The sequence below is a fragment of the Aspergillus candidus genome, assembly GCF_002847045.1.
Source record: "Aspergillus candidus strain CBS 102.13 unplaced genomic scaffold BDW47scaffold_32, whole genome shotgun sequence".
Lineage (NCBI taxonomy): Eukaryota > Fungi > Ascomycota > Eurotiomycetes > Eurotiales > Aspergillaceae > Aspergillus > Aspergillus candidus.
Window position 1 is genome coordinate 220,528 of NW_020194037.1, and position 13,241 is coordinate 233,768.

Sequence of the window (13,241 nt, forward strand, 5' to 3'; positions counted from 1 at the left end):
TCAATCTAAGGTTCTTAATTAAAGTCCGGTATAAATCATTCTATAAGTACATGCGGCTTTTTATATATTTATATGTATCTATTGAATTCTTCAGTCGATAGATAGGCTTCTTGAAATAACAATTACGCGGCTTGGCTCAAGGGACTATATGAGTCGTAAACAGGGGCAGCCTCAAATGTGTAGACAGGGTCAGTCAGGACGATGGATACCCACTAACTATGGACTCCGGAAACAATAGAAACCTGATTCGCGCTTTCTAGAAAATCACCGGGTGAGCAATAAACGGCGCTGGATTAGGTAGGGTCCCACTATTGTTGGCCCAGAAAGTTCATTAATATGTGATATCTTAACGCCCACCCAGAATTCAATAACAATCCAGATGACGAGTCTTTATATCCTACACATGACATCGTTGGCGCGCGAGCTGATGGTGATAGGTAGCTCGCTTGACTAGTCTTTACTGGGGATCAAATACTTTGCCGTACGTCATCAGCCCAAGCATACTAAGCTGGTCTAGCGATCTTCGGTGGTGGAGATTGTGGGGTGACTCATATTCTTGACGATAAATAAGCTTGATTTTATGCAGCGGGGGTCCGAGCTACATAAGCCTATAGTAACCAGCTGCAGTCAGCGAAAAAGGGCGCGAGTAAAGCTGACGCGGCCAGACAGTGGAGGATCGTCTCAGCAGCCCAGATGGCTGGTCTACGGACGCGAGGAGGTGACTTGGATGGGAAATATCAGCCAGCTTTACCCCATCGATGCCTCGTCATGACTGGGGCTACCAAATCTGAAATCCTTGGGGTGTTCGATGCACTTAAAATTACTTAGGGATTTTTGGGAGAGATTCTCCTGACCCCAAGTATCTTCTACGCATATTCTCGGGCCATAATAGTCAAACAAATGGCCAGACTCCATGTTACTATAAACAGAACGAACAGAAGTCAATCCGACCTCTTGGGTGATTCCCCTACAATATTCCTGCGCATGAATTTGCGGACTTACTCGATATAGATTCTAGAGTGTCTGGCAACGTCGCGGAATATAGCTTGGAACATGTCATTATCATATTACTTTTGTGTATAGAGCCTTTATTAGTAGTGTCTAGCGTCAAATGTGGTTTGCATTCGCCATGGTTGAAGTTATCAAACCCTTGAAAACAATGTCACCCCCTTACTCATTCCTTACGAAAGCTAGTTTGCTTTCAGGGGTTGTTTATGCTTGATTGATGATTATATTTTACTTGAATGGATAAATTGAATGTTCATTACGGAGCTTTTCTCATCAAAAAGCCCAGGGAGATTTTCTACCAGACTATTCGATTCCGGGCTCCTTCCATGTTGTAAAGTATATACTGAGTTATGGAACACGCGCTCTCCCCGACTGTCTCCGTCAACCTAGCCGAATTCGGCTTGGAAAAGACTGAAGATGGACAACATGTGCAATGGGCCAGCGGTAGTGCGCTTCATCCGTGGCATTGGAGTGGCGCGCGAAAATTTTACGATATGACATTGATTCTCCTTCTGGAGGCCTTCACGTGCGTGCCCATCGTATCTCTTACAATAGTCTTGTCTAACATGTGGTGTTTACGCGAGATAGAACGGCTATCAGCACATCAGGAGTAAGTGACCTGGGCATCATTCCCGACTTCTATTGACTTTCTATAGGCGACTGCTGCAAGAGCTTCTCAACATGGAACTGATCACAGCATGACGTTGTTGATCTTTGCTTATATGTCATCGTTAGTATTGAGCAAATATTCCCTACCTCATCCTCAGCGACTCATTTAATATTCTAGATACCAGCTAGGACAAGGGGTTGGCATTATTGTGTTTCCGCCGTACTCCGAAGCGTTTGGCCGAAAAAAGCTATATATAGCTAGCTCTCTGCTCTATGCTGTCTTCTGTGTTATCGTTGGGGTTGGGAATTCGCACGTCGCCAGCGGTATAGCTCGCTTTATGACGGGCGTCCTTTCGGCAATTCCCAGCGTGGTCATTACTGGGAGTATTGCCGATATGTTCAAGGCACGAACGCGCGTTTGGATGGTGTTTCTGTACATTGTCGCTACTGGTACTGGTCTTGGTCTAGGACCGGTATATAGCGCATATATTGCAGCAGAGTACGGCTGGTACGTGCATATATCATACCATAAAAGATACCAGCGAGATCTCTGCTAATGACGAGCTGCAGGGAATGGGTTTTCTACATTGCTGCCATGGTAACAGCACTCCTCGCGGTCATGATGTTATGTATCAGAGAATCTCGGCCATCTCTCCTCCTCCGTCAGCACGCTGAGAGACTTCAGAGGAAGACAGGGCAGGAATTTAAACCTTTCATTCCTGACCATGTGCCGGATCTGAAAACCTTTGCGAGAATTTCACTTTTTCGACCAGCCCAGCTACTGTTCTCAGAGCCGGTTATGTTCACGCTGAGTGTCATCAGCGGAGTCGCGAATGGATTGTTCTATCTTTTCGTGGACACCGTGCCAGACATTTATCGTAAAATGGGCTTTTCTGAGCAAAGTTCTAGCCTCCCTCTCCTAACAATAGTAATAGCACTTGTCGGGAATCTGCTTATCCGCTGTTACGACCACCGGACCACGGCAATTGCTGAGAAACAAACGCACAATCTGCCACCTGAACACAAGCTTTTTGGGATGTGGTTCGCAGCACCCGGACTTACTATCGGGCTGTGGATTTTCGCGTGGACTATACCACCTAGTGTGCCGGCCGTCCACTGGGCGGTTTCCAGCTTTGCATTATGCCTTGTCGGATTTGGCTTGAATGAATTCTCTACCGTGTTATCGTCATATGTGACAGACGTTTACTTGAACCACGCGGCCAGCGCGAATGCCGCCTTGTCATTTCTCCGCGTCACATTCGGTGCCTTTTTTCCACTCTTTGCCCCGAGGATGTTTGACGACCTGGGCGCTAACAAGGCTGTTTCTGTTCTGGCCATTTTTTCTACCTTCATCTGTCTGGTGCCACCTGTCTTTCACTTGTATGGGAGACAGCTCCGCGAGAAGAGCAAATTCTCTCAGTATAGCACGACTGCTGTCTCGGATTCTTCATAAAAGGGCGAAAAATGACTACAAGTGAAACAGGTCCATGTATGGTAAAGAAAATCTTCCTATGATCGGTACTTGACTTCAATGCATAACCCTAATTGGTCATACTTCCAATGCAGACTACATCTATGGACACGGCTGTAGAACAATAAACCAAATCTATCAGTTCCCTGAGATAAAGAGCTTCTGTAAACTTGACTACTTGATAAGGTCCGCCTTGGCTGATAGTCTATGTATTGGATCAATACCTGGAGTATAGCACACGTGTACTCGTAGCTGTGATACTAGAGAATAGCTTCCCCTGGAATATTCGCTAGCTTGCTTAGTCGAGGCTACTTTTTTTCTTCTCTTTTTGTTATTCCCCCCTTCCAAGGGTCAGAATTACCCCCAGGCAAGGGTTTAGGAGATATTATGATCTACGGGGCTGTGATAACAAGGGGTTGAGCATAGTAACTGCAGGTAATGTTGTGGGAATTATCATATAAGGCCTCTCGCCCTGCGAAGAAAATACAGATGATAAAATAATGATACCATTCACAGAGGAATCCCAATATACAGATCTCAATACTATCAACGTTGACAAATAACTAGTATACCAAGCCGACTATGCCACTAGACTAAGAGGGCCGACTGTTTAGGTCAAGCTTCCTTGCTTGACATCTGCAGACACCCCTATATGAAACCTGCTATGCGCAACTAAGCCGCAGCTTTTTAGACCGTTCCCTATGGTCCCAACAATCGCTTGTTCGGAATATATATAAAGAGTATTCTAATTTGGACGGTCTATAATGATAATACCTATATTATTGATAGCTCAGATGATTATAGCTATAGAATTTGGAGGACAGATACTATTCTACAACAAATTTCTAAATAATTCAGTTACCTAAAACAATGACTCTAATACCAAAATAACCATAAGCATACCTGATGAGTCGCCTTCATTAAAATGGGCCATGGGCAGCTTACGTACCTCAGGGACAGAGAAACATTGATATTGCCGGGTTCGGGGAATATAAAGCAAGCCTGTTATGTCTAAGATCTAGCTTCTTGATCATTGTTTTCAATCACTCTCTCTCAGACTCATACTCGATCACACCGTTCCGAATAAATCCCATCTTGCCCAACATGAAGACAATCGGTATTATCGGTGGTCTCTCATGGCCAAGCACAATCACCTACTATCAAGTCATCAATGAATTAGTTACTCGCCGTCTAGGCGGTCTTCGGGGCCCCAAAATAGTCGTCATCCAGGCCGACCTGCATCAAATCACAGAATGGAGACTATCGGGCCAAGTCGACAAGATCCGCCAACAATTCCACAAGTACATCACATCGCTGCAGTCGGCTGGTGCCGACTTCTACCTTGTCGCCTGCAATACCTACCAGTTCGCTGCCGAGAAACTCCCCGTCGACATACCAATGCTGCACATGGCCGATTCGCTTGGTCGAAGAATCAACAAGGAGGGATATAAAAGGATCGGGTTCCTCGGCTCCTCTACCACTTTGACTGGACAATTTATCATTGGGCCGCTGAGGTCGAAATATGGCTTGGATGTTCTCATCCCCGATGCACACCAACGTGCGGGTCTCGAGCGCGTCATCATGGACGAGTTAACAAAGAACATCATCCTGCCAGAATCGCGGGAGATGTTCCGACAAGTGATCTATTTTCTCGTCGATCAAGGTGCCGAGTTGATTATTCTCGGCTGTACTGAGATAGGGTTGCTTGTGCGGGAGGAGGATAGCCCTGTCCCAGTCATGGACACGAGTTTGGTGCATGCGGAAGATGCAGTCGACAAGGCGATGACTTTGTGTCGCGAATTGTGAGGATTGTTGAGCGATAGGTCCTCCCCGATGCCTGTCGACGGGCTCACGGCAGGTGTGGGTGACTGAAATTTAGGGTTCCAGAGGAACACAGACCTGGCGGGGGCTCTTTGATACCAGCTCTGCCTACGTTATTTTGCATACTAGCTCTGCTAAAAAGTTTTGACTCTCATCTACTCTCTCTCTCTCTCTCTCTCTCTCTCTCCATATACGGTTTTATCAGAGTCCCACTAAGCGACTAAGCGAACTCGTAGAGTCCTGCTAAGCGACAGTATAGAGTTATTTCAAGGGCCCCACCACGAAAAGTGGAGACTCCTATAGTTAGAGCGACTGTGTGGAGTATATACCATACCAGCCCTGCTCTTTTCTTGGCCAAGTCTTGGAAGAGCAGAACTGGAATGTGACCCAGCAGCCGAGCTGTGTCCCTGCCTTGATTTATGGCTTATGCGCGTACCGCCCCTGAATGATTCAAAAGGAATAAGATCACCCTGATGCATGACTAGACCGACCCCTTCATTGCGTCATTCGGTAGACATTCTGTAAACACTCTAGGGGCTGGATCTGGAGATATGCTGACTACAGGTTCTTGGTATATATACTGCAGATCAGTGTAGCAGTCGTGCGTTGTGCAATGCAACATGGCTAGACAAAGGGACGTTTGATTAAATTAATGATCAGATCATCATCCATCCGGACTGCATCACATACAGGATGCAAAACTGTGAGATATGCAGTCAGCCAACATCAGCTGGCTTGCAGAGTTTTCTTCGGAGTGTTTCTGGGTTTTCTTGCAATCATGGTGGTGATACCGTCAGAAGCCCAAAATATGCATGTTCAAAATAGTTTCCTGGGCTATGTGGAGCTTCCGAGTATTTGACGCGTAGCTGGTCCCACCACCCAAAGGGCATGCAGGGCTGACAAATTACCGAGTGGCTTAGTGACCACCAGATTAGAGTTCTAAGCAAGTGTCAACCATATAGGTTAAATGTTCTGCGTAAACTAATACATACGACCATAGGGTGTGGAGAACAGGGCTTCCCGTCCGCTCAGCCGTACTTAAGCCACACGCCGGCCGGTTAGTAGTATGGTGGGTGACCACATGCGAATCCCGGCTGTTGTATGTTTTTTCTCTTTTTTTCTTTTTGTGATTTGTTGGGTTTAGCGCCCCTGTCATCTTATCTTCAGGCCCTTCACCTCTCTTCACTTGTCGGTATTCAGGGTCGTTGGTCAAGTCCCTGTCTGATTGGGATTGATATTTATCGACCTCTTCCAGAAAGGCGGGACTATCGACAACGCAGTCCAATAGGCATTGCAAGATATCTTTCTGTGAATTTCCCCCCAGCCCATGGCACTGATTTATATTGCTTGGTGGCGAGGAATGCCGCTCGAATGATTGCTCTTGAGATGATGGTGTCTGGTGCAGCATTGTTTGTATCTTCCAAGCTTTCTTATTTCACGGCTACGATCAGCAATCATTCCGGTGGTTGTGAGAACAAGTCAAGGAAGTTAAGCTGAATGAGGAAATACGCTCGATTGTAATGTTCCTAATTAGACACCACGCTGGAAAGCCTCTATTGACAGATGTATCAATATCATGATGTTTTTATTGACATAAGATCTTGGGCTTGTGATTTGACAACAAGGCGGGCTCAAAAGCATGTAGGACTGTGCCCGGCATATATGTCCATAGACCCCGGCACGGTCTTTGAGGAGCTTGGAAAGGCACTCCTTTTGTTTTTGGCATTGATCCCGTTCGCGGGCATTGACTAAGACCTCTATGAGAGCACAACGCTCATTTGCCCAAGTATGCCGTCTACGATCAAGGGTGACGTAGCTTGACGCAACTCATCTTCTGAGATCTGCCGGAAGGCAATCCGGCTCCGAAACTCGCAGACTTGGACAGAAACCACTTGGCCGTTGACATCCACAACTGGCTCCTGGGCTCCACAGACGGCTGCACCGTACGTCATTAGATAAGGACGGGGCTCGTTCTGCAATAATACAATGTTGCAACAATAGTTGGCGGGGTCATCAGGCCTTGCGGCGTCTATTTGCGACGACAGATCGTCCACCTTGTAGACCAGGGTCGTGGAAGCGTCCCGGATTAACCATGTGGACTGACTGTCCACTGTCAATGTGGGAAATTGAGCAGCGAAATATTCTGCCCAAAGGCCCGTGTCTTTGCAACGGGCCATTGTCGAGCCAAAGTTGAGGCTAAGCGAATTCGCGCCCATGAAGGTCGCTGGAGCCCACCGGAAGCCGGGCTTCTTGAGCTTGCTGCCAGGGAGAAAAATGATATTGTGTGGAATGGTGCCAACTTTCAGGAGCAGAGTAGACATGCGCTGCTCGGCGGACAGATCGACCAGGGTCGACGCTTGCACGTTGAGCAGCCCTGATATTGCCAGCGTCTCATCCTCCGGCTTACTGGTTGTTCGCCAGCGCAGAGCGCAAGAGATGTCACTAATTGTCATCGTCGCACCTCTGTACATGGACAATCTGAACAGTTCGCTCGCGAGATCAGCCGCCACCGGGTTGCTGACGAGGTCATCGTATCCGGGAATGAGGTTCTCCAAGCGCACCAGTTCGTCCACAAACGCAAAGAGGATGGTTTTTGCCAAGACTCCCTCCTGGAGCGTCCATAGCCGCTGCATCCATCCCGAGCTCAGAATTCTCAGCAATTTCAGCTCTCGCGGCATTGATTCCGATAAGGATTGAATAGCTGAGTCGAGCACAATCACCGCTGCTGCGTCCCTGTATGTCCGTTCCATCAAACCGATGGCTTTTTTCCTTAGGGGCCTCTCTTTTGGAACACAGAGGGAATCCATCCAAAAAGTCCCACCGTGGACTTCCATCCGGGTCTTTGCCAAGATTCTGTCGATTTGGCACAAGGGAATGCCTACTTCAGCAGTGCTCCCCAGCCCGTCGGCCCAGACATGCGAGATAGCGACGTACTTCGTAGTCGCAGCATCTGCTGGGCGCAAGCACGTTTCCGTGGCCGGGCCTTTCTGGATAACTGGAATCTTGCCCTGACAGAGCAGCGCCTTGACTTCATCTCCAGCAGCAAGGTTCTGGCAATGGCAATGATTTCTCACGTGCTGCCCCGGTCTGTACTCGTCAGAGTTCGCTATGTTGTTCCTCACACAGCCCTCCCGACTGCATTGCCCATGGTCTTCGGACGACTCACGAACCACGGGCTCGCAGATGGCAGCATATGACAGCATACTTACGCTTTCGGAGAGTATCTTGATTGTAAACGGACACCAGCCCTTCGACATCATGTGATCTCTGATAACAGAATGTGGCTCAAGAAGAAAGGAGCACGAGAAACCCTGGGGCCGAACGTCCCATTGGGAAAAAGCATGGCTTGACGAAACCAGCATTTCTATGATACCGCCAATTTGCATAACGATCTGCGCGTGGGCGCGGTGGTCGAGCTGCGCGGCGCTGAACGGTCCCTTCGGATGCATCACCTTCGTCTCTAGGAGTCTCCGCGCCTGCTGGAACGTCGTCTGTACTCGACCAGCCCACTTGTGCGCCTGATCGCGGTCACTGAGTTTTTGAATGCGACAACGCCAGTCACTGAGAAGCCTGGGGACATGATAGCTGGTTATTGCTGTGCGACTTGTTATTGGATCGTTGTCGGTAGTCACGGTGCAGAGGAGGTCCCCTTCGGTGAGCTTGGCCTCGGTCACCGCTTCAAGGAGGCCAAACGTAAGTTGTGCTTGCAGCTTGGCGGCCTGAGGATGAGGCAGACTCCGTATCGTCGCGTTGAATTGCGATTGATCTGTCTCATAGTTCTCGAATGAAACTGGAAACTGGCCACCATGCCGAGCTCCTAGCCAGGATGTGTCAGTGAACAGGGAGGAAAGCGTGGGGGACTGTGATTCCAATAATGATACAGGCGAGACCATTGTCAAACAGAGTCATTAGGATATCGGTTTCGATGAAGCAAGAATTAGGGATGATAAGTGGGATGGGCTGCTGCGTATGCTCTTCGTGTCAACTTGAGTGCCTGGAGGATACCTGCGGCTGCCTGATCGGGCTTACTGACCTGTTAAGGGAGCAATAAGACTGCCCCACACGCACTGCGTGGCCCCATAGGGGAGGTCATCATCTTCGACAAAAAGGTAATGAATAAGCGGTGGAAGAGCGCTTGATGAGATGCGTTATTCTCACAGGATCTAGGAATTCGGTGTTTGTCGGAATTCGAATCAGGTTGCAGGTTGACAATTGAGTAACAAGTGCGGCATTATGTGGGAGTGTACTCGCTATAGATTGTTGGCATGTTATATATAATGCCATACGCGCAGAGCTATCATGATGCATATGTTCTTCCGTCTAGCTCGCCATTTTTGCTTTTGATCATCTCCTCCTCACCCATCGAAGGCCGTGCCATTCTTTGTCTTCCAAACCCCTCCCGAGCTTCGAATATACTGCATGATCACTCATCTCAATTCTAACCGGGAAGAGGGCAACCATGCATAGTCTATCAAAAGGAAATTACACACATCAGCGGATGGCTACCGTAAAAAAAAAGATATTTGATCTTATATCGAACGTGTTGCGCTACTCGCCATTGGAAGAGACCAGAGCCATTGTGCCTGGACCTTACAGTGGGTACCAACCAGCCTTAATTGGCTTTAGGTACCTGCCGATCTAAACCTAAGACAAGATGATTATCAAGAGCATAAGCTTGGCTCATACTTGCTGCATCCACTGTCCTTCGCAGCCGCGACAGCCCCCCGCAGAAAAAGCCGATCGAGAAGGGCGCCTGCTGCAGCGGGAGACACGTTTAACTTCAAATACCGATGCTGTCCCGCATGGCCATCACCTTCTGCCTGCCATGCGTTGCTGCCGTTAGGAAATACATGGTTATGGCCACCGCTGTTGCCATACTTGAAGATGTCTCCCAGTCCCTCGATGGCGTAGAGCACCGTGAGTGGGTCCCACGACTCCCTTGGTACATCATACCCGCTGCAGGACACCTTGTTAGCCGTGCCGGAGACAAGGGAAACCGATCGACTGACTTATACCACCGGTACGCTGCATTGACGGGGTCGCTTTCCGGTCCATCCACCATGAGTTGGCCCCCCGAGTAGACGTCTCGCCCTAGCTCGAACCCGATGAAGGTGACACGGCCGGGCCAGGTATTGACAACATCTGCCGCCGCGGTGATGTTGTGTCCGAAAAAGTTGAACTCATGGCCAGAGGGGTACTCCCCGCCCATGACCGCAAGCTCAGACACCTTCGCGGCTACCAGGTCTCTCCCCGAAAGCGGGGAGTGCGAATCTGGTCCCGACGCCAGGAGATTCGAGAGCTAGCGAAAGGAGTGCTTAGATGAGGGGAGGCTGTGCCGCGTTGAGGGAGCCAATGCGTGCACTTACATTATCAAGAAAACCAATGCTCGCGATGGTCACGCTCTGGTCATCCTCTTGCGAGAGAACCCGGCGATACAATTCAACCGAGTCCCATGTACCGGTGACATCCATCCACGGGAGTGAGGAATACGTCTGCCAATGATATGCCACCTTGCTCGCGTACTCTCCATGCTGGTAAGCGTATATGTCGAGAAAGGTATCATTCGTGAGGGGTCGCTTGATTCCGATGGGGACCGCCGTATGGCCGTAGTATCCCAGAAGGCTTGACGCCGCCAAGGCAGTATACGTGGACGGGTAATTGAGATTCACGCCGAGCAGGCTGACGTTTGCGTGCGAACACGCCAGGAGAAGGGCGCCCGTATCGCTGGGGAGATGGTAAGCGGGGTCTGAGGGATTATTTGGGAGAAAGAGGGGGTGGGGAGGTGCTTCACTGACTCAACATCGCTAAAGAGATCGGTGTCGACGATCAGCTTCTTCTTTGTCGACGAATGGCTGCGACTCCATGGAGCTAGATACACCACAGCGGTTAGAATCCAGCGTAAATTCAAATTCATGTTTCGATGAGAATGGCGTGGGTAACAACTTCTGCGCGTCAATGAGATCGAGACACGCAGCTGAAGACGGAAGGCGGCGGGGGTGGGCTATCAGGATGATATTCCCTGCAAAGGGGGCACAGGTAAGATCCCTGCGTTCCACCCAAGTAAGGACAATGAATGACCAGGCAAAGGGGGCTTAGGGTGTTGGCCACAGCCCTGATTTGTTGAAAACTTGAACATGCATTAGTCGCCCAGCCGTGTCGTTGTGGCCCCGGGGTTCATCCGGCCATCCGTTAAGCTGACTCTGCCGGCTTGGTCTTTGCTTTTTTGTTTTTTTCTTCTTCTTCTTCTTCTTCTTCTTCTTCTTCGCCGTTCATGTGTCCCCTCCTTTATCGGTTGTTCTCCGTTTCTGCCTTCTTGTCGGGTACAGGCAAACACCGGGTGATCTGCGAACTGCCAGGTGAAGTAGCATACGGTCTGGTGGGCCCGTACTGGGGGACTTCAGGTAAGAATGTGAGGGAACAGCAAAGCCTGCATGAGTGCTGGCCTGACCTTATCCAGGGAGCCGAGTGGAAACGGGGTTTCCTCTTTGATTTTGGGTAAGAACGTGTGGTTGTGATTCCATCCTGCATCTCTTCACGCCCACCATACCCTTCGATCCTGTGCGACTACTAGTGTTTCCATAAAGGTCTAATCAAATCATATCGGCAATAAGAACCCCCATCTTCGAGGCGCATCTTTGCCCTACAGCCCCGTCACCCCATGGATCGCCTAGCGCCTGCACTGGCCGCGGTCATCTTGTTTTCCATTCTGACGGCACAGCCTCACGCATCGGAGCAAAGAACGGAGGATAGCTGGTCCCACGGGACGCTGCCTCTGAGATTCTGGGCAGATCTGCCGGAGATTCCCGAGATTGTCGCAGAATGGGCGTCCCTGGTTCCGCTTACCGTGTATCTGTCGAACATGCGGACGGCCTACGACCTGGCGGGGGAGATCTCCCTCCGAGCAAGGCTTTCCCTGAGCATAGTTCCTAAGTTGTGGGAGCTGGGCAGCATCGCAAAGCTCCTCCGGGAACGGGAGGCCTTTCTGGACACTGCCAGCTCGGCGGGCGATCCCCTGCGGGTGTACGATGTCCAATGGGGCAGTGTCTTTCCCTGTTATAACAGCGCCGCGGCCGTCAGTGTCGCCGCGAGGGCATCGCGCCATGCAGGCAACACGCCGGAAATCTCGCGGGAGGATCTAAACGCCTGGATCCTCCAGCACCAGAAGGAACTCGAGCAGCGGTTCCCTCTCGGCCCACGGTCCGAATCCCGGGGTCCCGCGGGCGCCCGCAGCGATGTGTACTGCGGTGATGGAATCGAGGACCTGGTGTATCAGAAGCGAAGCTCCGGTCGGCCACAGCAGCTGAACGTCGTTTCCGTCTCACTGCAAGGGAAACGGGCTGGGGCGAATGCGATGCTGCAACGGACAGTGACGCATCGCCTTCGGGTAGCCGCGAAGCTTGTCCTGGCCATTGGGACAGGCGGCGTCTTGGCTAGTCTGGGGTGCATTGGGACGGGGGTTCTCCTCCTGGTCGCGGGTGTTTCCATCTTCTGTGCGGAGCACATCGAGGTCAGAAGATCGTCCCTGTACCTCCGCAATCGTGAAACCCACCCCGGTTGCATGTTGGTGGCGGCCCATGAGAATGCAACCATCTGGACACTGTATCTGGGTCACCGGGGCATGATTGACTCCTTGCTCAACAAGCCCATGGTCGAGATCAGCCGGGCGCACCCCCTCATCCTGACTTGGTTCCGCTTCGCGGAGATCCTGCAGGTCTTCGCCATGACGTACGTCGCGGGGCAGAAAGGTTGGGATGCCGTGTGCCTGCTGATCGTGATCTTGCTGTGGAGTCTCACCCGTCTCAACGCCCGCGACAGGCACGCCGCCGCCTGGCTGCGAGAGGAGGGGTTTGTCTCCACAGCCTTTCGGTGCGAGTTTCCCGGCCGTTCGGAGCTTCTCGGGGCCGTCCAGCTACTCAGCACCGAGAATAGGACTCTTTGGATGGATGGAATTCTGGCTCCCGTTCCGCGCCGCGACATCTGGCTCCAGAAGGTTGGCGCCATGGACCGCGCTCCTCATGGGCGACAGGAAGGCCTGGATTTGCTGGACGATCACGACCGACGTTGGGTGAGAGGGACCGGCATGCAGACGGTGGCCGGCTACAATCTGATCCGGAAGAGACTGGTGAGCCTCGGAAATCTGTCGGGCTATGAGGAAGAGGACGGGGTCCATGGCCGGGGTCGCTGAGGCCACTTACGTCTTACATCGATGCGAATATCTGTCGACCGACCTTTTATGAACAAACAGACAGGTGGTTCTATATTGATCTGAACAGAGCTATGAAGATGGATTCCCTTTCCCGTGGTGACCTTATGACTAGGCATGGCTGCAGTA

The 13,241-nt window shown here is 50.7% G+C and overlaps 5 protein-coding genes across 5 annotated transcripts; 3 read left to right on the top strand and 2 right to left on the bottom strand.

Annotated features, from left to right (window-relative positions):
- Positions 1-1,358: 1,358 nt before the first annotated feature.
- Positions 1,359-3,070, top strand: BDW47DRAFT_118504 (MFS multidrug transporter; the record flags this gene model as incomplete). The annotated part of the gene is made up of 4 exons (XM_024815219.1): positions 1,359-1,538; positions 1,665-1,738; positions 1,796-2,125; positions 2,188-3,070. 4 exons carry the CDS (start codon positions 1,359-1,361, stop codon positions 3,068-3,070), a joined length of 1,467 nt encoding a protein of 488 aa, XP_024670811.1.
- Positions 3,071-4,177: 1,107 nt separating this feature from the next.
- BDW47DRAFT_132598 (aspartate/glutamate racemase family protein) lies at positions 4,178-4,894 on the top strand (the record flags this gene model as incomplete). The annotated part of the gene is made up of 1 exon (XM_024817604.1): positions 4,178-4,894. The coding sequence occupies exon 1, from the start codon at positions 4,193-4,195 to the stop codon at positions 4,892-4,894; it is 702 nt and encodes a 233-aa protein (XP_024670812.1). The 5' UTR covers positions 4,178-4,192.
- Positions 4,895-6,666: 1,772 nt separating this feature from the next.
- Positions 6,667-8,802, bottom strand: BDW47DRAFT_132600 (uncharacterized protein; the record flags this gene model as incomplete). The annotated part of the gene is made up of 2 exons (XM_024817605.1): positions 6,667-7,283; positions 7,317-8,802. 2 exons carry the CDS (start codon positions 8,800-8,802, stop codon positions 6,667-6,669), a joined length of 2,103 nt encoding a protein of 700 aa, XP_024670813.1.
- A 768-nt stretch (positions 8,803-9,570) lies between these two features.
- Positions 9,571-10,834, bottom strand: BDW47DRAFT_132601 (inosine-uridine preferring nucleoside hydrolase-domain-containing protein; the record flags this gene model as incomplete). Its single annotated transcript, XM_024817606.1, has 4 exons — positions 10,705-10,834; positions 10,276-10,633; positions 9,919-10,208; positions 9,571-9,865 (listed from the first exon to the last, which is right to left on the bottom strand). Exons 1-4 carry the CDS (start codon positions 10,821-10,823, stop codon positions 9,571-9,573), a joined length of 1,062 nt encoding a protein of 353 aa, XP_024670814.1. The 5' UTR covers positions 10,824-10,834.
- Positions 10,835-11,181: 347 nt separating this feature from the next.
- BDW47DRAFT_108088 (uncharacterized protein) lies at positions 11,182-13,100 on the top strand. Its single transcript, XM_024813157.1, has 3 exons — positions 11,182-11,310; positions 11,367-11,404; positions 11,521-13,100. The coding sequence occupies exon 3, from the start codon at positions 11,568-11,570 to the stop codon at positions 13,092-13,094; it is 1,527 nt and encodes a 508-aa protein (XP_024670815.1). The 5' UTR covers positions 11,182-11,310; positions 11,367-11,404; positions 11,521-11,567; the 3' UTR covers positions 13,095-13,100.
- The last annotated feature ends 141 nt before the right edge of the window (positions 13,101-13,241 follow it).